This window comes from Aristolochia californica, unplaced genomic scaffold (genome assembly GCF_029961685.1).
Source record: "Aristolochia californica isolate CCGP_79_NKW_82.1479 unplaced genomic scaffold, dmAriCali1.0.hap1 SCAF_2, whole genome shotgun sequence".
Classification (NCBI taxonomy): Eukaryota; Viridiplantae; Streptophyta; class Magnoliopsida; order Piperales; family Aristolochiaceae; genus Aristolochia; species Aristolochia californica.
In genome coordinates this window covers 49,127,161-49,152,953 of record NW_027181881.1, presented here as the reverse complement: position 1 = coordinate 49,152,953, position 25,793 = coordinate 49,127,161, and the positions used below count along the sequence as shown (strand labels likewise).

Here is a 25,793-nt window from a genome sequence, read left to right as displayed (position 1 = left end):
TTTTGCATCCCTGAAGCTCAATATTATCCATATTTTTAAAATTGAAATTTCTTCGAGGTACGGGATACAGATGGATGCATTAGAGAGTTGTTGTTCGGACCCACTTTTTCCACAATAGAGATGGAGTAACGTACTAAATCGACAGGGAAATCTGCTTTGATCTGACAAGATAGCAATTCCGAACAAGTAGCTATAACCTGTTAAAGGCCACTAACAAATTCGATTGCATTTAACGCATCCTCAACACCAGCTTCCCTAAATTCTCTTCTTCCTTGTTTTTTCCAGAAACAAATCGATGAAAAATTAGAGAGAAGTTAACCGTATATCGGAGGAATCGCTCGAGATCGCCACGATCACAAGACCCTGGCTCCGACGAATTAAAAACTGGTCAAAGGAAAAAGAATTTAACATAAATTTTTCAATGAGAAAACTAGTCAAAGAAAAATGACTTTTCCATCATTTTGTTATCTTATGAGAAAAAAATTTCAATGTAGCCAGTCTGGAAGTCACTGCGGGTGTTAATCTGGCTTTTCAACGACGTCACGACTAAAGTGGTCAATTCTCATACGTGACGAAACGCCGGAGGGAAATTAGATGCCCCGCGTTACGATTTATTTCATTTCGTACATAAATTGGTCGGCCGATATGAAATGGATGTACCATCGTTCTCGTGGAACATAGTTAGGTATTGAAACCCCAAAAAAAAAGAAAAAAATTATAATTTAATTATTTTTATTTAAAAAAATAGTTAGTTAAAATTATATAATAATTTTTTTATTAATTTTTTTGAGAATAATAATAGTTAAATTCTTATTTTATTTTATTTTATTTAGGGTGTATTTGAACCCCTAGAAAATAAAAGAAAATAAACTAAAAATTTAACCATTGTTATTCCAAAAAATAGTTAATAAAAAAATAATTATTATCTCATTAGGGTGTGTGTTGGAACCCCTAAAAAAAGTATTTTACTATTATTATTTATAAAAATAGTTAATAATCAAATTCTCATTTTATTTAACTATTTTTAGAAATAATAATGGTCAATTTTTATTTTTTTATTTTCTATGGGGTTCCAAACAAACCCTTAGGGTGTGTGATTTTTTTCTCGTAGTCCAGTAACTTCTTGGGTCCAATTTTTAGATTAAACTCAGGAGAATAGGACTGGGATTCGCAAGTCATGTAATCAGACTTAGTCCCAGTGAAGGGAGGACTTACCCATTTTAGAACAATCGATCTAACCTCAATTTCGAGTTAACCCAATCGAGTCATAGATTAACAAGCAAAAAACCATGGTTGAGGAGTTGGAGGAATGGAAACAGCTCAGTCGAGTTTAGGAAAACCTAGCCCTTGCTCCAAGACATATTGATCATCATAATTATGAATATGATTAGTGGCCATGTGAAGGAAGATAACATATAAAAAATTATATATTGATATATTGCCAAAAACTCAGGGGTAATTTAATATTTTTAATTATCTTAATGAGAAAAGTATAATGAAAAAATTATATGCGTTTTATAAAAAATTCAAGGATTATATGATATTAACAAAGACCTGTAACACTTTTCACGAGTACGGCCTTTTAAGGCATGGACGAGAAAGTGGCATTTCCGTAAATTGGATAGTCACAGTTCACCACGATGGTTTAGTCGCGACCGTTCGGCGGGTCGCCACGTCTTGGTCATGAGTTTCGACTTCGGGTTCCGACTTTCGACCGCGGCAAAAAATCGATCGGCGCTCTCGGTTTTCATTTACGTAGTCATTAACAATCGCGAAAATTGTCGTTGTTGGAAGAGGAGATTGTAATTTATTAATGGCTCGACCAAATCGTGGAGTAAACAAGAGAGGTTAACCAAAGAGAATCTAGCTTGTACGCTGCCTTGCCTCTCTGCTCCCTCAGCACTCCCTTGTCTCTCTGCTCGAAGGGAAGTCTTCCTTTGTTCATTTTCTCCTTCCATTGTTGGTCGCCGAAGATGCATGCAACTCATCTTCTCCTCGAAGAACCGATTCGGATGGCTTCCATCCTGGAGCCCTCCAAGCCGGTACTGATCGAAATTCAGTTTATTTTATTTTTGTTTGTTTTGGCGGATTGTTTTGATTTTCAATGGCTTCGTCTTGGCTAAAGTGAGATCTTAGCGGAGAGGTTATTGTAAAGCTGAAAGCTGTTGGGTCTTTTGTGGTTATTTCTGTACGAAATCGCAGCAGCGTGTTTTTTTAATGCTTGTATGGTTTTGCAGACTTTCTTTCCTGCGATGACGAAGATTGTGGGAACGCTAGGTTCCAAGTCTCGATCCGTTGAGGTGATCTCGAGCTGTCTTAAGGCCGGGATGTCGGGTACGGCTTCTAAGTTTTTGAGATCCGTTTTTTTTTTCTGATTTGTCTGGAAGAAGTGCATTGAATTATTGGATTTGCTCGCAGTGATGTCTGAACTGTTTTGAAATTAGGATATTTTTTTGGTTTTGATGCGTTGAGCTGGGCTCGTTTTTCTATATGTGTCTTTAATTTTGTTTTCTTTTGAAATAGGTTTCTTTGACTTTATTTTGTATCAGTGGCTCGGTTTGATTTTTCATGGGGGGATACGGACTATCACCAAGAGACATTGGAAAATCTGAAGGTTGCTGTAAAGAGCACTAAGAAGCTGTGTGCGGTAAGTAGTATTTTTTTCTTCACGATACATCTTTTGTGAGGTTTTGTGGAATAATTTGGATGACTTTGGTGGATTTGATTTCGTACTTTTCATCTTTCTTTTTTTTTACTTTTCTTTTTGTTTTAATGTTTCTGAGGTATTATGATTTAGTATATATTTTGAAAATTTTGCAACATATATATTTGTTGTTCTGTGTGGATTGGGCTCAATGGCCACATTGGAGGTTGTCTAATGTGATTCTCTGCTTCAAGACTCACTGACGGAATGGGGTATTGCCTGCGTCTGGAATTAGCATACAAAAAAAATATTTTTGTTACTCTATTTTTTATGTTCATTACAGCTTTGATTAGAATTATGTTACTTTAAGTTGTTTCTGTGTTGTGCTTCAGTTATATTATGAATCAACTGACTTAACTGACAGATATTTTGAAAAGCTGAGAGTCAGCTGAGCTGCTTTAATTTTGAGTATCCTTCCAAGTTATAATGATGTAGCAAAGTTATTTTAGCTTTCCATCATAGAGGGGTTCACAGATAATTACTGTTCATTGTGATTTTCTATTTAGAGTTATCGTGCTCAATTGAATGCACAAAAGATAGAAAACCTGTTTACCGTATCCATTGCATGTGTCAGGTTATGTTAGACACAGTGGGTCCTGAGCTGCAGGTTGTTAATAAAAGTGAGAAGTCAATTTCACTTGAGGTGGATGCATTTGTTACTCTTACACCAGATCAGGATCAAGAAGCCACATCAAAGCTATTACCCATAAACTTTAGAGGGCTGGTCAAGGTAATATTGAAATTCATCCTTTTTTTTTGTTGATACTGACTCCATCTTTATTAAAGCTTTAATGCATTTTATAGAGTATTTATGGATTTTTATGAAAATTCAAATAACCAGCTCATGGCTGTGAAAGAAGCAGCAATATTTTTTCTCTTCTGTTACTTTATTCGTGTAATTTCAAAACTGAGTCTGAACTTTATTTATGCATTGCAAAGTACGACCTTCTTTTTCATCAACATTGTGAGCCAGTCATGTTTAGTTGTTTACTAAAAGAAGTGGTTTTGTATTTATTTTCCTTTTTATATCAAGGAAGTAGTAGTTTTGGTTTTATTTACTTTTTTATATCGGGCCTGTTGCTATAATTCACATTTATGTTCTTCTAAATGTTGGACTTGAAATATGCTGTAAATCTCTTTTCTATTTGTAAGATGGCCATGGTGCTATTAGAAGTAATGAATGAGGATAATTTGTATCCAACAAGTAGCAAGATTTTCATGTCTACTTGATGATCCCTGCTTTTATTTGTCTTTTCTTCATGTTTTGGTTGTGTGGTTTTTGAAGAAGTTGCAGGCTTGGTTCTTTAAGTAGCTAGTCTATTATTGTGTTCATGCTAAGATTTGAAAAAAAACACGCGAATGTTTATGTGGTCCTAGTCTTCAGTAGACTGTATTGGAGATTGGAGATTGGAGTTTGGTTCACCTTCTGGTGGCACACATATTTGGGTATACTGCTTAAGCTTTTTTAATCAGATTTCTGTTCATAAATGGGCGAAAGAATTCTATTGGGTAATTGGTTGGAGTATGGTTATCGAATATAGAAAAAATAGAGTGTCAACACTTGAGATGTATGAACCTCTTATTTTTCCAAGTTCTTTTTTTTTTTTCCTGACTGTTCTGGAGTTAACTGTATGAACGGCATTCGTTGATTTCATACTACAGGATATGAACTCTTACAGATTAACTTGTTTACTGATGTTTCTTAATATGAAATATTAGTTATCATAACTTTTCCTTATGCATTAATGAAAAACTTTCTTTTTGAGCTGCTGCAAATTTACTATGGGCAGCATGGAATATATTTTATAACTTGTAACTATTACACTGCATTTTTTACTATGATTAATTATCGTTTGAAGTAATTATAAGATTTGAAATGAGGCTGAATAATTGTGATTTCTGGCTTCTTTGATTTTGATAGAATCCTGTCTCTGTGACATTGAGACATGCTCTGGAATTTGTGTGCATTTGACATATTCCCTTTTTTTGCTTATTTTTTACAGTCAGTGAAGCCAGGTGACACCATATTCATTGGTCAGTACTTGTTCACTGGTAGTGAAACCACTTCTGTTTGGTTAGAGGTAAGCAAGCAAAGTCGTGATTGTTCTTATATTGTTTGCAGTTCCTATTCAGGAATATTTTTTTGCTTTCCCAGCTAACCAAAAATTTTGTGCATCTTCTTCTTGTGCTCCAATCTAAAGTTATTGGTTTCTTTAATTGCAGGTGGCTGAAATAAAAGGGGATGATGTAGTTTGTGTGGTTAAAAATTCTGCTACTTTGGCCGGATCTTTGTTCACACTGCATGTATCACAAATCCGAATTGAGTTGCCTACTTTGACTGAGGTTGATAAACAAGTAAGTGCCTGCACAGAACTGCGAATGGACCTCAATACTTTGTTTTTTATGCCGTTCAGAAAAAAAACTGTCTTTTATTCTTTGTATTTGTGGAAGACAAGTGACATAAAATACCTGCATGTTTTTTTGTTACTTTTAGTTATTGGTAATTAGCTCTTTTGGTTTTTGAAGATTACTGAGTTAATTTGAATTTTCTCAACAAAACCACACTGTGATTGACAAACTGGTATAAGAGCGATTAATGAAGCTTGAAGCTGATCTGTTAGATTTTAAGTTTATGTGTTTTCCTCAGAATCACTTCTGTCGACTATAGTTTAATTCAATAGTCTCTTGTCTTCATGTTGTTCATTTGAGTTTTCCCGAAATAAACACTTGCATTCCATAGTTCAAATCTGACCTAAAAAGAGAAGGAATAGTTCTTGTCATTTACATATGTATGAATAAAAAAGACAGCAAAAATGTATGGAAAGAGAAGGGTCACAAAATCCTCTTATGAACTGATGAAAGGCATTATGAAAATCATGGTGAGGTATGGTGAAAAGAAAGAGCATTTAGAACTGCCTTGACCAGAAAAGAAAGGAAAAAAGAATCAAAGGAAACTGAAGGAAAAAGAAAAGACCCAGATCAAGTGATAGTGGCAAGAGAATGGCTCTGAAGTCTGAACCTAGTATCAAATTTTATAGGCTGAATGTCTTTTGAAGACTATGATCCGGACATAAGAGTGCCAAAATCCTATGAAGACTTGACCCTTTGAACATTATCAGGTGGTTCAAGGGTTGAGTGAAAGGATTTATGTAATGACAAGGTGTTAATTAAGCATTCATGTTTTAAATGATGTCTCTATCAGATGTTCTTATATTTTCTTTGATGTCAAGTTGTAGTTTGAAATTCATCATTATAAAACTGAAATAGTTAACCTGCAAAAATCTTATGTAGGAGTTGGTGACGCCGTTGTCTTTGCTTAATCCGTTATGGACTCTCTCTGTGAAATGCATTTTTTTCACTGCTCAAAATCTTAGAATATCTTATACCCACTGTTGCAAGGAGTAAATTTTCTTGTTAGTATGCATAAAATAATTCTTGTTAATACCCATTTACTTTTCTTGTTAATATCCATTTATTAAACCTGGACTTTAAGGGTGTTTGATTCTTTGTTAGGGTCCTGGCAAAGTTCGGGCTGACTGCTTCTAGTTCCTGAATGCTGACTGCTTCTAGTTCCTGAATGCTATGTCTTGTCTTTGACATTATTAATTTTTTTTCAGGTCATTAGCACATGGGGTGTTCGAAATAATATTGATTTCCTCTCCTTATCTTATACTCGACATGCAGAAGATGTTCGACATGTAAGTTTAAAACTATTGCATTTGTCTTAGTTAAATGGTAGATGGATATGCTATGATCTGAGAAAAGTTGCAAAAAAGCAGCATGCTGCAATTTGAAGGTGTTTACTCATGGTATGACTGAAATAAAGAGTATGAGGGATGGCACAATTAATTGGGCCCCTTGCTGGTATCATGATGGTCATAAATGATTATTTTCCAAAAGAAAAAGATATTTTACTGTTCAGTGTTAAAACATCAATAACAACAACAACAAAAACAAAGTAAAATAATAAGAATAATTATTGGAGTCATAATAATATTTTCATGGAGTAAAAAAATTGAACCTGCTGTTGCAGTGGTGGCAGTTCTAGTTGATTGTGGTTCAATTGGGTTCTGTTACCAATTGAATTGTTCTGATGTTATTATGTGAATAAGTGTTTTCCATGTTTCCTTTCTCTTTTTTCTCTCCTCAACATTTCTTGTTTCTACAGGCCCGGGAGTTTCTTTCAAAGTTGGGTGACCTTAACCAGACTCAGATATTTGCAAAGATTGAAAACGTAGAGGTAATCTGCTTGGTTGATTTCTTGCTTTAGGCAAATGATACTTTACCTAATAAAAACTGTTGCTTGAGGTTCAAAATAACTTTACCCTTTTTTTTTTTTTGGAATTTACCCTAGTTATTTCTTGGCAGGGTTTGAATCATTTTGATGAGATCCTTGAAGAAGCAGATGGAATCATCCTATCTCGTGGAAATCTAGGGATTGATCTCCCACCCGAGAAGGTTAGAACATCCTCTAGTTTCAGCATGAGAAGCGAAGATAACTAATTATACCACTTTCTTTCATAAATTTTGTTTTGGGATTATTTAGATGCAGTGCAGTTTGTACACTCCCTTATATTAGCTTGGTGGAAGCTAATCTAAATGTTACTTCACTTATGTAAATTGTTTTTTGGGAAATCGCTCATGTAAATTGTTATTTTCTGGATCCATTAACAACTATTTTTCCCAGCTCTATATATAGCATATATATTGGTGAAGTTTGTTAGGATGTCCTGGTGTGGACTTAATGACCTTGTCACATAAGAAAATCCATGTCTTATCAGTACCGTGACTCTTTAACTAGGATGTTATTGAGTTATGGGGATATTATGAGAGAACTTTTAAAGTCTACATGTCTTAACTACTGTGCATGTATTAAATAACATCCTGAAGATTTGAGTTTGCATGTGACATTCTGTGTTTGAATATATTCAACTTTCTTGGAGATTCAATATTGATTGATAAAGTGCAAATTTGCCTTTCTTCATGCACTTAATAGAAGGTTACACGTTTGCACATTCACATTTAATACTTAATAAAAAGGGTACTTGCTGGAAGGTAGTAGTTCATAAAACTTTCATGGTAAGCTTGATCTGTGTTTTGGACTTCTTACAAGAATCTATATTGTAGAAATAAATTTCGTGACTTCAAGATTTTTTGGCTCTTTTTTTTTTCTGAAGAAAGTTAGAAATTGTTTTGGCTGTGATACAGGAAACTATTTTATTGACACTATTCTGAGTTTCTTTTCTTTTGCTTCTTTTTTTTATAACTTTGAGTTCTTTCTTTGGCAATCAAGGCTAGCTCTCATTTTTTAGAAGATATTAATCTAAATTAGAGTGAGCGGGATAAGGTAGCATTACTTAAAGTTTATTATGTTTCTATGAGAATGCATTAATTATCACTGTAGCATTGTGGCTGAAGAAACCCACCAGCTGGCAAGCATGAATGCAGACACTGATGACAATAGTCTGATATTTGTTGCAGGTGTTTCTATTCCAAAAGGCTGCTGTTTACAAGTGTAATATGGCTGGCAAACCTGCAGTAGTTACTCGTGTTGTCGACAGCATGACTGACAACTTGAGGCCAACTCGTGCAGAGGCAACTGATGTAGCCAATGCCGTTCTGGATGGTACATTCTTGTTGCAGAGAGAAATTACTTGAATGCTGCTTTGTAATAGAAGTTGAAGTGGGCATAGATTGGAAGCAAGTGCACAAGGCCTAATCCACTAGCTCCAGTTTTCTTTTTTCAGTAGTGTTAGGTACCCTACAAACTATTTGCAAAAAAGGGAATTGAAACCAGAGCATGGGATAACAGCAATGCTATCATTCCATTTTGGGAAGGCTGTTAAAGCAGCCTATAATACCCTTCAGATTCATGACAGAACAATGTTTGGTTGATTTTTTGTGTTTTTTCTTTAGATTCTAATGCCCCTCCCAAATCTAGGTTCAAACTACTTAAGACTTGGGTATTTCCCTCCCAAAATCAAGATTATGATGGAAGTATTTGGGATCTAAGTGTTCCTTGTTGTGTTGAATGTGTGCAGGCAGTGATGCCATTCTGTTGGGTGCAGAGACTCTCCGAGGATTGTACCCTGTTGAGACTATCTCAATCGTAGGCAAAATTTGTGCGGAGGTATGCTTTTCCTCCTTAGTAGCAATTACTAACTGAAAGCTGTTCTTTTCTTTCCAAAAAAGTTTCTTTATATTTCTTCATCTTGAGCATCAGATATGACTGGGTATTGTTTGTTTCTGACTAATTTTTGTTGTCTATGTCTTGATTTCGGCAAACTTCTAGCTTTTTGCATTGTAAAAGGTTTATTAAAAATCACCGTAAATCATTTTAGATATCATTTTACAAAAAAGGCTTATTGTGACCGACTCACAGAGCCATTGATTGTTGAAGGGGACTTCAAAGTCGTGATTGATTGGTGTGCAAAGACTAATGATCCATCTTGGAGATATTTGGCAACCTATTATGTACTATTACCTCTAGCTTATGTTGTACTCGGAATCATATTCCTTGCTCAGCAAATTCCTTTGCTAATGGCCAAGCTAAAATGGGTACCTCCCTTCGATACCTTGTTGTAATGGGAGAGTATCCTTAACTTGTTCTTCTCTCTTGTTTTAATAATATTCACACCTTATTCAAAAACAAAAAAGAAAGCGTTTTAAATGATGTCATCTGCTAACTGTTGTACTAATACCCAATTGTAGTCTTGCTTGAATCTCTCTTTTGTATCCTATTCTTTGTCCCTGTATCTCTCTTTCATAGAAAGGGTAATGCGCGAAAAATGAAACTTTCCATCTAAAAAATAAAAGGCTTAATTTTGTCTACTTTGTTTACAAATAAAATTGTTAGTCAAAGTTACTTATGCACAGGCGTAAGTTATACACACAAAGGGACATTTACTACATGCCCAGTGATTTATATCTCCTACATCTGCAAAAGTTATTTTTTATTTGTTCGATAAGCAAATATTTCTGGTTCGACTGTTTTGGTTTTGCATTGACACCTTATCTGTCTCTGATTATGTTTGTTGCTGAGCATGTTGGGCTGTTTGACACTGCAAAATCCCTTTTGCTTTACAGTTTAAGATGCATTTATTTGTGTAAGAATCTTAGTAGCTTGGTTGTCATAATGAAATGCTTAATTTGCAGGCGGAGAAGGTTTTCAATCAAGATCTTTATTTCAAGAAGACTGTGAAGTATGTAGGTGAACCGATGACACACTTGGAGTCCATTGCATCTTCTGCGGTATGTTCATCTGTTCGTTTGTTGCTCTTTTTAATATAGTTGGATTTGCAGGTCTTTTAGACCAAGCACATACAGAAAAGAGAAACTTGTCTATGCAAATCCAATTTCGTCATGAGGTATGGTCTATTTTACTATGTTTTTTTTTTTAACATTCTCTATTCCAGGTACGTGCTGCAATTAAGGTGAAGGCATCTATTATTATCGTGTTTACATCATCTGGTAGAGCTGCAAGGTATGGTTTCATTTATATTATCTGGTTTCTACAGTGACTTTTACTTTTCACGCAGCATTTTGCAAGCAGTTTTTTGCTTGTGTAAGGTGGTTTTGAGCACTTAGTTCAATCTCTTTTTATTTTTTTTATGAGCAGGCTTATTGCTAAATATAGACCCACAATGCCAGTACTATCAGTTGTCATCCCTCGACTCAAAACAAATCAACTTAAATGGAGTTTTACTGGTGCTTTTGAGGTATTATTACCTTTTTCCTTGGAGAGCTCATTAGCAATATAATTGGTTTCTCTAGATTCTGAATATCCTTGAAAACTGGATACAGATATTGCATCTTTCAAGTTATAGAACCATTAACAGAAAAATCTTTCAAGTCATAAAGACATGTTTGTTGCGTTTCTGAAACGAGCTGACAGTTATCTTGATTTTGTTCCTTGTTGTTGAAGCTGAGTGAGAATTCTATTTATGCTGCTTAAGTTCTTTGAAGTAAAAAACTAATGACGAATAAATATTCCATCTCACACAGGCTAGACAATCGTTGATTGTTCGAGGACTTTTTCCAATGCTTGCAGATCCTCGTCATCCTGTAAGTAAAATTACACTTATTTGCTCATAAATTTGTGGTTATGTGGGGATGGGTGTTTTTCAAAGAAGTCACAAGCAGCTCCTTGATTGCTTTTGACATTTTTCATTATTCCATGTTCCTATCCACCGAACATCAAGTTGTTGATGATTTTTTTCAGGCTGAATCTACAAGTGCAACAAACGAATCGGTCTTGAAAGTTGCTCTTGACCACGGCAAAGCCTCTGGTTTGGTTAAATCCCATGATCGAGTTGTTGTCTGCCAAAAAGTCGGGGACTCATCAGTGGTCAAGATAATTGAGCTAGAAGATTGAATCGACTCACCTCTTCCATCTTAGTTAGAGACGAAGTGAAGGTCGATTTGTTGAGTAGGACTCTAAACAGCTTGTGTGTTTAAAACATAGAGTGTACACTGAGGCAATTTCACCCCAGATACGCTAAGCTTTATTTATAGCGAAGTGAAACTGTGGGCGGTATAACCAATTCATAATGTCATCCGGAAGCTACCGTGGCTTCTGAACTGGTTCTCTCTTGGAAATGCAGCTTTTGTTACTTTTTCCTTTTCTTGTGCTGCTAATTCCTTTCCTTTTAGTATTTTGCTATAAAAAAAGGTGAACGCAATCGACCTGTTGCTGATTGCTAGTTTCGGTGGGTTTTGTGAGGGAGAAAGAGAAAATTCCTCACATCGAATAAATTCCCCTTAGTTTTCTCGGATATTTGTGGTTTACCATTTGGGAAATTTAAAATATTTTTAATTCTACGTATAAAAAATCTTGTAAGTTTGAAGCTTTTTCCTGCTCTATTAGGAGGTTCTATAAAATTTTATTAAAATTATTCTAGTGTTTATTAGTATAATTTAGATTTTTCACCATGATGCTTATGCAATTATGTATAATACTCGTATTGATGTACTATAATACAATGTTTATAACATTCTGAACACCCTTAATATCATAAAATTAGATTTGGAAAGAGTACTGGTAGGATTGACACAGATTAGATTTCATATTTTATGAAGACTTGGCTTTGAATTGATCCAACTTGGCTTTGCCGATATTCCTGTGTGAACTATATGGTTTGAGAAAACGGTTAATGAGGTCAGTTATGTCTTGACCACCCGTGAGGCCACCAGTCACTACCGTCTTGTAGCCACTGAATCCAGGAAACAACCAGAGGTTCTCACGGATAGCTGTTCGCCATGTGCCCGATGGATGGTGGCTGAAGACGTACCGACAAGGGCAAAGGCTTCCGCATACATTTTGTCAGCAGCTCGCGTAAAGATGAGAGATAAATATACCCTTTGAGTGGTAGAATACTAATAAAAACACAAGTAACGTGGAGTGAGTTTGACGGAGAAGCATAAACTGTGGATAATAGAGACAACCGAAACTTCAGAGTTTAGAGAGGAATACCAAAAACTTGGTATATGGTAAAAAAAGATTAAGCATAAGAGTAAGTAGACGGTTGATGAGATAGAAAATAGTGGAGAAAGCATATGACTAGTAAGATATAGGTATGAAGGCATGAGAAAAAAATTGTTTTGACAATATGACGATGTCGTCGTTTGGAATACCTATTGTGTTTAGGTGTATGTCGAGGGGATGTGAGATGAGAAATGTCATTGGTAGCCAGAAAAGTGGACATTTCTTTATATGTCCCTCCATTATCAAAATAAAGTGTTTTAATCCATTTACCAAAGAAATTTTTAACAAGATATTTGAACCATACAAATGTATCAAACATATGTGATTTTTGTTAGAGAGGATAAAACCAAATATACATTGTATTGTAAAGTGATCGGCAAAAATAACATAATATTTGAAATCATCAATAGAATAAATAGGGGAGGTCCAGACATCTTAAAAAATAATTATAATGTGTGACTTTTATTGCATTAACAAGAATTGCAATTGAAAGTAAAATTCAGAGGATGTGATAAATCTAATTGAAAAGTAGAAATAATGTGTCTTAAAATTGGAGAGGACGGATGACCTAAGCGATGATGTCATATAGACGAAGTGGTCATGACATCGAAAAAAACTACTAATAGTGAAGACTGGGATGAGGACGACGGTCACTCGTACACATTATTCTTAGTTCTACCCAGTAAAAGTGTTACCCTCGTGGGAAGATCCTCCACATAAAAAGTAGGTAAAAATTCGATGAAAGTATGATTAAATTGATAGAACTGAGACTTAAAAATAAAATTATTTTGCATGGTAGGAACACAAAGAAAATTATTTAAAGAAAATATGTGGGAGAGTATAGAGAGAGATTTGGAATCGGTATGTGTAATAGAGAGACCCGTGTCATCATCAATCACAATGTCATCAATGTTATCATAAGGAGTGTGAACAAAAAGAATGTTCAAGTCGGATGTAACATGGTACGATGCACTACTATCTAGGAGTTAAGTAGAATCAACAAAAGAGGTGATGGTTGCAAAATATGATCATGGTTCCCATTGTGCCGAAGGGCGTGGCTGCAATTGAGGAGTTGGTGAGGATCTCGCAATGATGAGCATTGAGGATACATTTGACAAAAGATAAGAGATTGTGAGATAGTGTATCCTTGTGCACAATACCACTGGCAACGTCCGAAGTAGGTCTGCGGTTGGGGTCGACCATCAGCCATGAGTACAAACTTGGATGATAAGGAAATAATAAGTTCCTATTGATGAGATGGAAGACCGTTGAAGTAGAGTTGAGGCAGAGAACCCTTTTTTTTTTCTTTTTTTTTTTCTTTTTCTTTTTTTTTTCTTTTTCTTTCACACGTGTGAGTTTGCATACTATGCAAGGGGGATTAATTTCTTCCCATGGACTTATGTCTCTCAAGCTTGGTTCTGTTGAGATGATGCGCGAGCGGGGGTAGGAGTGGGTCATGTTCAATACCGGCGAGGAGCTTTGGGAGCGGTATGTATGGCTTTCGGCAAATCTAACAACGCCGGGTTACGATTCTCCAGTTGTGGGACGACTGACCCTAGGTGACAGTGGCAAAAATCGACGAGAGTACTGGTGTGAGGCGTCGGAAGGTCGAGGCGGTGGCTCAATTGTAGTTATCAGTGACTTTCTGAGACTTCGCCAGAGTTGGGTCACCTGATGTCAGTCGTTTCGGCGATTCAAATGAGCGCCAGCAAAGGTTGCGCCAAAGGGTCGCTGATGGCGAGACACGATGTTGTAGGGACGAGCACAAGTCGTTCACAGTGACGACAGAGAGGTGAAAGAGTCGAGAGTTGTGGCTCTGGTTCTTTAGCGACGAGATTGTGGATTTGCAAAGATCAGTCGTTCGGAAGGAAGAAAAAATATTTTACCGTGCTTTACATTCATGAATCATAGAATTTATAAGTTACAAATGACTAAGATTATATGATAAGTGTCCTCTTTGAGATTATGGATATTTGTTATCCTATCAATACTAAGGGCACTCCACTCCCAATGGTTATGAATACAAGTACAAATAATGCACCCTATGCCCAGTGTATTAAGTAGTGTGACACTGTAAAACAATTGTTTCACCCTCAAAATAATTGATGGTTATTTTATTTTAGCCTGTCGAATGATCTAAACCTTCCAACAATGCTAACAACTCGTTCAGGTGGTCAAAAAAGAGCTATCACTCCTATTGCCCTTGTTCACTTTAATTAAAACAATCTTACAATGAACTCCACACAATAATCTCTCTTTTAATACTGAATAATACAGTAATCCTACAGTAGTTACATGGGTCGAATTACTAATTATTTAAGGGGGTTAGTGCACTGAAAAGTGAAAGTGACAGTGAACTATTTTTTTGTGTTAGTGTGCTCAATATAAAGTATAATGTAAAATTCTTTCTTGTGTAATGCGGATAATAAAAATTTTAGTGAAAAGTGAAAAATGAGTTTATTAATAAAATACTATGATAGATTTAACTTTATTAAGATAGTTTTATTTAAATTTTTAATGAAGAAAATAATATAAATTATTTTAAAAAATTAAATAATATTATTAAATTAATTAAATATAAAAAACAATATACATATAATGTATACTTGATCAAATTCTTACTTTTACAATATCTAAATTATTACTCTTAAATTAATAATTTAATATATTATTAAAAATCAAAAATATTAAAAATAAATAAATAAGATATTTTATTAATAAAATAAGATAGATTCTTGTTTAGTCTAAATTAATACAATAATTAAAATGTAAAATAATAATATTAATTTAATTAACTATAAAAAAACAGTACTTAAACAAAAATGTTTACTCTAAATACTTGATAAAATTCTTACTTTTACAATATCTTTATTATCACTTTTGAATTAGTAATTTAATATAATATTAAAAAACTATAATATAATAATAAAAAATAAATAATATATTTTATTAATAAAATATATTGAATATTTCCATTAAAATCCAATTGAATTAGTTTAATCTTTGTATAGACCGTCGAGTGAAACTACGAGTAGAAAATGAATTTATTGGTCACTCATTTTTCACTTAAACTAATTTACTTTCACTCGACACTTACAGTAAACACTAATGCTGTTGAAGTCACTTTCCTTAGTGAAAGTGAAGTGCACTACCAGGCCCTTAGTGTTTCTAGTGCTTACACGCACTGCAAGCATATATTAAAAAAAAATTGCTTTTGATTAGGCTTTTTACTTTTATTAGAAGCAAAAATTTAAATAATTATTAGTATTATTTGTTTGGTAAACGGGGTTCACTTGCCTAAATTTGTCATGTATTGGCATTTTATTTTCAAAAATTAAAAGCAAATAACATGGTTTAATATTTAATCAATTTTTTAAATATTTTAATAATATTTTATATTTTGGAGTGTGTAAGAAATGTTCCACTAACATAAAGGATTGACACGCATAGGACATCAATTAGCAGCCGTCGCAGGTGCACATGAGAAACAGGTGTCTATAAATGTCATGTCACATAGAAGGAAGAGTTATAGGTTATTATTTATAAATGACGACAAACTCCGACCCGTTACCTGGGGAAAGCCGCCAAGCAACCTCAGACCACCCCGGGTTGGTAATCTTTTTTTGTTTTTAGATATTTTTTATTTGTTTTAAATAGGATTTCAACCCACGGTTTGAGAAACGGACCCATTTCCTTATTTGGGTTATGAGTTTGTAAGACCAGACCCAGCATAAAGGGGGTTACCCCTCCCTTTCATCAAAAAGGGAAAATTCAAATATGGAGCCATGGTTACTAAAATTAAAAATCTTTGTTTCTTGGACAACTTATTTAAAATAAATAAGAACTTAATCATTATTATTCTTAAAAATAATTAATAAAAATAAAATAATAATCAAATATAATTTTTATTAACTATTTTTATAAATAATAATAATTAAAATCTTATTTTCTTTTCTTTTCTTTACCATGGGGTTACCACGAGACCCTCAACAAAATTGAGTAGAAGAAACTCCCTTTACTTGACTATGACATAGGAGGAGGTTCCGTCTCCCACTTGTACTCATAATTGGAGGTCTGGTAAGATGCCAAGAGACAACGAGGGAGGCCCCCTCCTTGGGTAGAAGAACTCTTGTTTATTCACTCGATAGTGATTAATAAATATAAATTTGTTCCAATTGATTTGATGAAATTAGCCTAAATATAAGTCCATGGACTAATAAAATTCAACTTCATCTTCACCTAATATATTTATGAGATTGCCACTATGTTTACCTAATTTATGACAGTAGGTTTTTCTTAATTTGATCCTTAAACAAGAAAATGGAAAAGTTTTAAATTAACACAAAAGACAAGAAATAATTTTAAAATAAGAACAATTACACTTTAAAATATATTAAATTCCACTCTAATGAGTAAATAAAAAAGCGGTTCAGCAATTCGCAGTTGCAATTTAGTAATTTACCGCAGAGTCTGATGGCATTTTATAATAAACTCAATTTACGTGCCTTTCTTTTCAGTAAAGCTGTTTGTTATTATCAGTTACGTGGGTGATGGGCAAGTCCGAGGCTCTTATTAATGGACCCCACTGCCTTCTTTTTTCTCCGATTAATAAAATATATATATTTTTAATATGCAATATGTCACGTGATTGAATTCGGGTCGTCGTTTCCGCTTTTTCGTTTCTTTAAACAATTTTCCTCCTGGAAGCCGGACCTACTTTTACATTTTTTTTTTTCCCGTAATTTTTAGATTTTCGTTCTCAGCGCCTCCTGTTCAGATTGAAGTTCTTTTCCCATATTTCTTGATTCTTCAAATCCTGCTCGAGTTGAACCGTGGGTGCGCTTGGAGAGAGGAATCGGAGCTGAGTGGTGAGTCGATGGATCTTTTGGGGGCGAAGGTGTCCGGGAAGGAAGGAATTGTTCCGTCGAAAGAGAGACCAAAGACGGAGGAGGAGGTGGAGGCTGCCTGGAAGGTGCTGGAGAAAGATGCTTCTGAGGGCTTGGGTGCATTTGCGCAGTGCTTCGGGGAGAAGGCCGTGAAGCAGGAAGCGGTTGTTGAGGAGGGGTTGCCTTGTAAGCAAAAACTAGATTCGCAGATGATTGAGATTGGGAATTCCGGCGGTGGCATCGGGTAAGCCCTCTGGGACTCTTGCTTGACTGCGTCTGTCTCTCTTTTGGTTTCTCTTTTTTTCTGTGTCGTCTGTAATTCCTTGTGCGCGCGGATCCTGCTCTGGGACGTTTGTGCAAAGCGGTTTTTATTTTTTGCCGCTGTGACTGGTTTTCCGGCGGGGTTGTTTTGGGTGTAGAACGAATATCGCCTCGGTTGGCGGAGGGGATGAAATTGCGCCCCCAAAGTTACAAAATTTGCCGGATGTCGACTCGGGAATCGTCCGAGTCAATTGGGATCGTCTGGTGCGACCTGTATGACCAAAAAAAACGGATCTGTGTTCTCCACCTGGCAGTTCAGACCCCTCCTGTTCTTTCTTCCCTTCTCCTTAGCCTTTATGTTTTCTCTCTAATATCATTTTCTTCAATTCTCTTCATTTGAACTGAACTCGTAATACCTTTCTCGTCAAAGGAACAAATATATTTGCAGGATTGCTCCTAATTTGATCTTTTAGTTGGTAAGAAACTGGTTGATGAATCAGTAGTCTATGAAGCACCCATTTGTCTGTAAATCGCCATGGTCATAGAAATAAAATTGCTAATACGAAGAAAGAAAGTAATTTCATTGGACGAAGCTAACGAAGATGAAGAATTATCTGTGAAATATGGGTGTAGATCTGCAGCTCATGTTCTTCTAGAATTTTCCTGCGTTGTTTTTTCTAGAACACGGGTGACTAGAATTTTCCCCATTGCTCTTCAGTTTCTCTAATATTAGATAATTGATCTAACAAACCTTCTGGTCTTAATTTGTTTGAGGTCGGCGTCGGCTGCGCGCCCCGGCCAGCTAACGATTTTCTATTCGGGAACTGTCAATGTTTACGAGGGAGTTCTGCCTGAGAAGGTCTCATCTTATCCAGAAATCTTTAATTCATAAGCCTCTTCGTACCTCTGCACAGTGAGTCTTTAATACTGTCTTTGTCGATAGGCGCAGGGAATTATGCTTATTGCCGCCGCTGCAGCAGCAGCTGCAGCTGCTAATACCAATAATCCGAAGAATGTGAATGAAGGCGATGTGGCTTCTCCTGTACTCACTAGATCTCCCTCGCTTCAGAGCACCTCTGCAGCAGCATCCCCACAACCCCAAGTTCTTCCGAGTACGAACAATCCCATCAGCAAGCTGCAAGCTGGTGAGCAATCACATCCAAATTCTTGATTGGTTTCTTGTTGTGGTTGAATAATCCCGAACAAGTTACAAATTCTAAATCAATGGTTGCTCTGACAGAACTCCCCATCGCGAGGAGGCATTCTCTGCAACGTTTCTTGGAGAAGCGTCGAGACAGGTAAAACCCCATTTACAGAGTCTGTTGATTGAGATCACCTGTTAGTCTATAGTCCAGTTGATACCGCAGAAAATCGTATAGTTTTGTTCACATGATCGTTTTGTTTCAGGTTGGTGAACAAAGCTCCATATGCTGTAACCAAGACGGCAGACATCAAAGGAAGCCCCGAGTCTGGCTGCTTCTCTGAAACAGGCAAAGCTCAGGAGGAAGTGCCTCCCCCTGTTGCTGCAAACCTTGCCTGACGCTTAATCTCACTCAACTAAGGCACAATTTACTGTTTAGCTGTGCATATTGGGTGATACTGGGGAAAACCTTGAAAATACTAGACATTGTATTAAAGAAGTTCGTAAAATGTTATGTTGACAGTTCATGCTGCCAAGCTAACAGACTTATGTATTCGTCGCTGTCGTTGCGTTTATGTCCAAGGACTTCAGCCGTGTCTTGTGTTCTTGAATCGATCCAACAGTTTGTTTAGGTGACTTTATTCGTTTTTCAAGTTTTCCAAACACGTAGAGATGACAGGTACGATGTCATAGGAAGATGAGTAAACGACAGAAAAATTCCCATTGCACCTTCAGGAGGCTAATCAGATGCAAAATCATTTGGCCCATGCTCCTACACCTCAGATCACTAGTTTGTCAAATCTTTCATTCACGTAGCGGGTAAGACTGGAATTAGTACTAGTATAACAAACAGAAGAGATTTTCAAGTTGCTGTTTGTTAATAAAATAAATACTATTAATGAATTCTTTCCTCTATGATACTTTGTAGTTCAATGGCATTAAATTTATCACAACATTCTCTTTATTTATTTATTTATTTATTTTTAAATATAAGTTGGAACTCTGAACCCAACTAGAACTCGAGTTTAAACTCAGTTAAACTCTTTGGACTCAAACTCGATTCAAATTTTAGGCTCGATACTGAGCCAGAATTCCAAGTATTCAAATCAGCCAAGCTCAAACTTATGTAAGTTTCAAACTTGGCTCGATTTTATGTCACCCCTAGATGTGACAACTGTTAAGGATTTCATACAAGGGGGCACTTCTAGACTTTCTACCCATTTCCGCATTTCCTTTCAAAGATGGCAAATTCAAAAAAATTGCCACCTGGAAGCAATGAGATCCTTGAAATCTTATAAAATCCAGAATATGGATCGGTTTGACAAGTTCCACGCTTCCTACTTTTCCTCGCATGTTCTAGGAAACTTCAATACAGGTAGAAGATTCTCTAAGACATCCAGATGCATTTCTTCTCACATTTTCAACAATATGAGACAGGCCATCAGAGGTCCAGAATGTGAACAAACTTCGACATTTTAAAGCAAGTACTATATCGGCTAAAAGGGATTAACATCACTTAAAGGGCAGACAAACTTAGCTCCAGTGCACATTAATTAACAGCAAAACACTCGGTAAGGTAAAAAGTGCTGTTAAGTGTCTGTTTAGTACTTGCTAATTGCTGTTTCATCTCATCTCCCTTGAACTGAGGTCCTGGTTCAAAATGTTGCAAGTGGCTATTGCAAATCCATGTCAAACAGATATCCCATATCCCTCATTTCAGGTAAGAAGTTAAAGTGGTCTACAAGAAAGAGAATAACTGCCCAGATAAGCTCATTTATCACATCACGTTATGGATTTGTAAGACAAACTTCTCCACTTTGAAAATCAGGATCCATGATAAGATCTCTATTTGGTCAAGAAAAGGTAGAAAATCTACCACAAAATAAAACTTAGATCACAAAACTTTCACGGCCAATATTTTGTTCTTTAGCAATCATCCTACAGCCCCACATGAACTGGATGATAACAATCTCTTCTTAAACATAACTAGCTTATTTCCAACTTAAGAACAGAGGATAACAAGAAAGTACCAGAGCAAAGGAGCTACATGGGTGGGAAGAAGTAGTTCCTGTTACAAGCTATATAATGTCAATCACACAACAGACATAACAAACACAAAGCCAGGATTTTGTGCACCTTAATACATGGTCCTTTCACCCACTTAAACCGCGGAGAAATCCATGAAGATAACCACCAGCCATTATGAATGACACAATGGACACAATACCCGCCGGGAATAACTTCTTTGACCTCTTGAAGCGAGAACCCATAACAGCCAAAAGTGCAGCAGACAAGCCTGAAGAAACATACAGATATTTAGCCCAAGACTTTAGAGACAACACACTCACTACTGATCTAGATATTGTACAAAAAATTTCAGTTCTCTCACCGAGTCCCACAGATGATGCAAAAGTTGGTCTGACTGGGAGTTCATTATATACATAGACCAACAGCAGTGCAGACAGCCCCCCAGCTGCCAATGACTTCTGGCTGCCACTCTTCAGGTAGCCCATTACTCCTCCAACTTTCAAATTACAAACCAAAACAATCAATCACATACCGATGCAGCATATATCCAATAATGTAAAAAGGTATAGCGTGACAACAGAAATGTTGAAGAAGATCTAGACTCAAACTTTGAGGTCATAAGTAGAACTCAGTCCATTCAGTTAGACATGCATCATGTATCAAGTGTAAGTATCAATTACAACCAGTGTTACCACATCAAATGGGTGTATTTCCTTAAGGCAGATGTGGATGAAGGTCTGGTGTTCAAGACTGCCTGCCTTACTGTATTAATGGATGGTTAATTATCTAAAAATAACATCCCTTGCTCACACTTTCATGAGTATTACAATAAAAAATTCAGTATATGTCTGAACTCACAAATTTCTTAGAAATTTTAAGTCCAATAATATTTCAAACAAACAACATGCCTCAGATTAGACCAGCAATGTAGGATGTAGAGATGAAAAGACTACAAATAGAAACAATCAACTAAAATCTTATAATAGCAATAGTGACACCAAGAGTAGCCCAATGCGCTAGAAACAATTGAAAAGACACGGATTTGCCTCAGTTTTTCGGGGACAGGCAAAGCTCACACAGAGTAGTAAAAAAATCACAGTCAACTTGCATCATCAGGCTGAAAACACATAAAGGACACAAAGGTAAAGATCCATAAAGTCTGAGTCTCATCAAGCCAAAAACGATATGAATCAACTACTTCTCTTCAACAATCCCAGTAAATGCCTTAGGGATATCGAGTAGAATGAAGCTGTTGCACAGGGCAGATAAAATCCTTGATAATAATTAAATAGCTTAAGAAGTTGCATCAGACAGATTGCAGGGAACGATAAGAGAGGACCAACTCCGGCCACAAAGTGAAAAACATAGAGCATTACTCTCCCAAAATAAGATAGAGAAAAACATAATTTCTCAACTGTCACAAATAAGATGACACTTGGGGAGCAAATTTTCTGTAAAACCTTGAATAAGATGAACAATCAAGATGCCGGTTAGCTTTAGACCAACAAAGGGAAACTCCAATGCAATCCAAATAGCTACGTGGGAGCTGGAATGGCAACCAAAAAATCTCAGTGAGTGACAAAGAACAAACCTCCGACCAGGGCAGCATAACCCAAGGTCAATTTCTGCGACATGGACATAGCCATTTTCTTCTTCTTATCGGGTTCTCCTTCTCCCTCCCCCTTATTCTCACCACCGCCGCCGCTGCCGCTGCCGCTGCCGCTGTTATTGTTGTCTTTGTCACCACCGCCGTCTCCTTCTCCGCCGCCGCCGTCGCCGCCGTCACCTCCCGACTCGACTTTTCTCTCCGATTCCACGACCAGGGGCTCCGACTCGGATCCAGAAACAGCCCTAACACTCAACCTCCGGCCGCGATTGCCCGAACCAGTGATAATAAAAGCTCGAATACTGGTACAAGTCAAAGAAGTATTCCTGTAGCTGTAGAAGCAGGTAGGAGTCGAGACCTTCAAAACCGACGGCGCCCGCACTGGAGCGCACTGGTTGGAAGGTTGAGCGACTAGAAGAGACGACTGAGAAACCGTGCACAGAGCGGGAGCCATTTTCCTCTTGAGAGAGATCGTTGCTATTAATAAATCAAAGGCTGGATTCGACTTCGCCAAGTTTCCAATTTCCCCGTCAGCGGTCACGACTCCACTTGTCAAGCCTCCCAGCTCCGTCGCTTTTCTTTTAATTTTTTATTTCATTTTGGCCTTTTGCAGAAAAAACAAAAAAGGTGAAGCTTTTAATTTTTCAGAATTTTCATTTGAAGCTTTCATTTTTTCACACCCATACCTGCCTCCCTTAATATAAAAATTAATGTGAATTACTCTCAATGCTCACTAATTTTAAAACATTTTCTGAATTATTAAATGACGAACCTTACCATACCCTTATTATTAATTTTTATAATTCATAATTTTTTATCATATTAATTAAATCATAAATAGATGAGACCTATTTGGAATCCACATAAAAGAAAAGAAAAGAAAATCTCTCTTAGTTAATAAATTTTCCCTCACAATGATGGAATTTAGGGAGAAAAAAATAGAAACTCGACAGAAAATTTTAATCATCCATATTTTAAAATATTACTAATTTTCTTTTCCTTTTCATTTTTCATGTGTATCCAAACAAGAGAAACTATAATTTTCTTCTATTTTCTCTCTCATTTTTATAGGCATCCAAACAAGAAAAAAAATATTTTATTTTATTTTCTCTTTCTCTGTCTCTTTTCTTCATTTTCTTTTCTCTCCTCTTTCTCTTTTCAAGACACAACCTTAATGCTAATAAATCCTATTTTTAGTTACTAGGGAAAGAAGTTGGGTCAGTTATCATCATTTGAGGAAAGTAATCTCAAATAACCTACCACATATTTCAATTCCGCCCTCCTAAGTTTCCATATTATTTTTGTTCTACTTTTTAGATTATAATTTAAAATAAAACAAAAACCATATTTCTAAAGTAGGTTATATATTTATTTTATACCATGGGTTGAGTCGGACTTTTAAGGTGAAATCGTTAGATTTAAAAGGTAGTGCCTAATGTCATATCTTCATCTTGTTTTGAATAAGGAGACTAAAATGTACAAGGAACAATTTTTAAAATGGGAGGAGAGATGAAAACTATTGTGTTAGCAAAAGTATGCCTAGGTGAGGTATATTAACTTTATTTATGTTGAAGTTGAAAATTCATTTAAATAAACTGTAACTAGAATTGTTTTACAATATTATAGTTGATTGTGTCGGTCTTAAGCTATGCATGGAGATAATTTTGATGGTAATAAACACTTAAATTACTAATGATATACATTAAGTATGCTATGAAGCTCAAAACCCATTAAACTAAACTTTTGGTGGCATATCCGTTCAAGTGGCAAAAGATCTTTTGAATGACCTACACATCAAAAGCGAACAAATAGCTCATACTAAAGAGCACACCAACCAAATGATGTAGCAACACTATTTGACCAAACAAGAAAAAGAAATAAGCAGTCAACCTAGTAGATCCAAGAAGTGTAAAACAAGCTAAATGAGTTGACCACAATGCAAGAAGTCAAACTCTTCAATAAAAAAATTGAAGAATTGAAGTGTCGAGGGTCAAAGAAGTTGAGCCCATGCATAGCGATTGAAAACCTTAGTAGGAGAGATGGACCCATGAAGGAAAAAAACAAAAAAGAGTTGAGTGTATACTGAAAAATGAGCATAGGATTGACCCCTATGAGAGGAGTCGATCGTCTTGGTAAAGAGAGAAGAGGAGTTGACTACAAAAGTAAAAAAATTTGAAGGTGAAAAAGGAGTCAAGTCTGTCAAAGGAGTCGACCCCTATAGGTAAAAAAAAGGTTTAGAAGTGAATAAGGAGTGAAATCCATCACGAGGAGTCAACCCTTAGCATAGGGTTCCACTCCTATAGATACATAAATGAAGAGAGGAGTTGACCTTAGCATTGGAGTTGACTCCATTGAAGAGAGGACTTGTATAGGCTTACTTCTTGACTTCAATTTGAGCTTATTTTGTGTCTAAATTTTGTGAGTGGCCTGCTTTGTGTTCATAATAAAAATTAATATTTAATGCATGTTTTTGTTAGAATTTTTGGCCTAGTATTTCTAAGAGACAAAAAATCAATTTCTAGCTCTTTATAACTATTTTTTTGAACGTTGGAGAGCCTTTATTTAAACCAAACTTGCCCCATGTGTTTTTCTCTATTGGCTAAAATTTTCCAAGCTTTGTCACATGATTTGAGAAGATTTTCCCAGTCTGAAACTCCAAAAAGGAAGTCAAGGTTGATAGTTCCATCCATTGAATTATGTATTTCAACACTTGTTCTTTCAAATCTTGATTGAATAATTAGATATGAATTTCTTAAACATGTGTTAGTGATTATAAGATCATATTTGATTGAATAATTGTATTTTAAGTATTTATTTTACTGACTCCCATTTTAAATAAAACTTGTTTGATCTTTTACTTTCAAATCATTTTATATATTTCAACGTTTTATTTTGGTGGGATATTTGAAATGGGTTTGCAAAAGATTGAAATTCAGGGATATGTTTTCAAATCCAAAAATATATAAGCATATACTTTGAGACATATTGATTATATTCGGTAGAGTATACCGAACTAGTGATATTACTATTGAAATTATTCAGTAGGATTTTGGCTCTCGGGCTATATTTTAAAATCATCCTTTAAATTGAATTGCTTTGTATGCTATATGCAGTTTGAAAAATCAATTTCATCTGTACATATTACACATATTTCAAATTAAGTTCTTAAGGACTTTCTTGAGCTACTGATTACTCAAGTAGGTACTTAGGAACTGGAGTTCCTATTTGTTTGAGCATAAATATTTGACTCTGCCTATTGAAAGAAATTTTACATTAAACTATATTGTAAGTAAGTAAACCTTGTGAATTGGGTCAAGACTTTGATAGGTAAGATTATTGTTAACACAAATTTATTTTGAGAGAAGTCGTTAGGACTAAGTAGAAGTAGCGAAGTTGTTGTGGTTGAAGCGTAGAAATTGAGAAGTTGTGGTGGTTGAGATGTTGAGAAATTGAGAAGGCGTATGAGCTGCTAAAAATTGTGTGAGATAAATTGTTTGAGCTAAGTTGTAGATGCTAAAGAGTTGTTGTAGTTGAGTTGTAGAAGTTGTGAAGTAGTTGTGGTTGAATAATAGATGTTGACTAGTGCCGTTTGCTTTTGTAAGCCGTAATACCTTGAATAGGTAGAGGGCACTGGAAATCCCTTAAGAGGGTTTAGGTTGGTGTGCCTAATAAGTTATTGAAAA

The 25,793-nt window shown here is 35.7% G+C and overlaps 3 protein-coding genes across 3 annotated transcripts; 2 read left to right on the top strand and 1 right to left on the bottom strand.

Annotated features, from left to right (window-relative positions):
- The first annotated feature begins 1,758 nt into the window (after window positions 1–1,758).
- LOC137956048 (pyruvate kinase 1, cytosolic) lies at window positions 1,759–11,325 on the top strand. Its single transcript, XM_068803350.1, has 16 exons — window positions 1,759–2,042; window positions 2,238–2,334; window positions 2,550–2,647; window positions 3,279–3,434; window positions 4,708–4,785; window positions 4,928–5,059; window positions 6,322–6,402; window positions 6,873–6,944; window positions 7,073–7,162; window positions 8,186–8,330; window positions 8,746–8,834; window positions 9,860–9,955; window positions 10,120–10,187; window positions 10,323–10,422; window positions 10,709–10,768; window positions 10,926–11,325. Exons 1-16 carry the CDS (start codon window positions 1,974–1,976, stop codon window positions 11,076–11,078), a joined length of 1,584 nt encoding a protein of 527 aa, XP_068659451.1. The 5' UTR covers window positions 1,759–1,973; the 3' UTR covers window positions 11,079–11,325.
- Window positions 11,326–16,900: 5,575 nt separating this feature from the next.
- On the top strand, window positions 16,901–19,083 carry LOC137956016 (protein TIFY 3-like). The gene is made up of 5 exons (XM_068803302.1): window positions 16,901–17,318; window positions 18,110–18,194; window positions 18,279–18,480; window positions 18,576–18,633; window positions 18,743–19,083. The coding sequence occupies exons 1-5, from the start codon at window positions 17,065–17,067 to the stop codon at window positions 18,873–18,875; spliced, it is 732 nt and encodes a 243-aa protein (XP_068659403.1). The 5' UTR covers window positions 16,901–17,064; the 3' UTR covers window positions 18,876–19,083.
- Window positions 19,084–20,289: 1,206 nt separating this feature from the next.
- LOC137956283 (protein FATTY ACID EXPORT 2, chloroplastic-like) lies at window positions 20,290–22,602 on the bottom strand. The gene is made up of 3 exons (XM_068803707.1): window positions 22,096–22,602; window positions 20,866–21,000; window positions 20,290–20,772 (listed from the first exon to the last, which is right to left on the bottom strand). Exons 1-3 carry the CDS (start codon window positions 22,562–22,564, stop codon window positions 20,630–20,632), a joined length of 747 nt encoding a protein of 248 aa, XP_068659808.1. The 5' UTR covers window positions 22,565–22,602; the 3' UTR covers window positions 20,290–20,629.
- Between the last annotated feature and the right edge of the window lie 3,191 nt (window positions 22,603–25,793).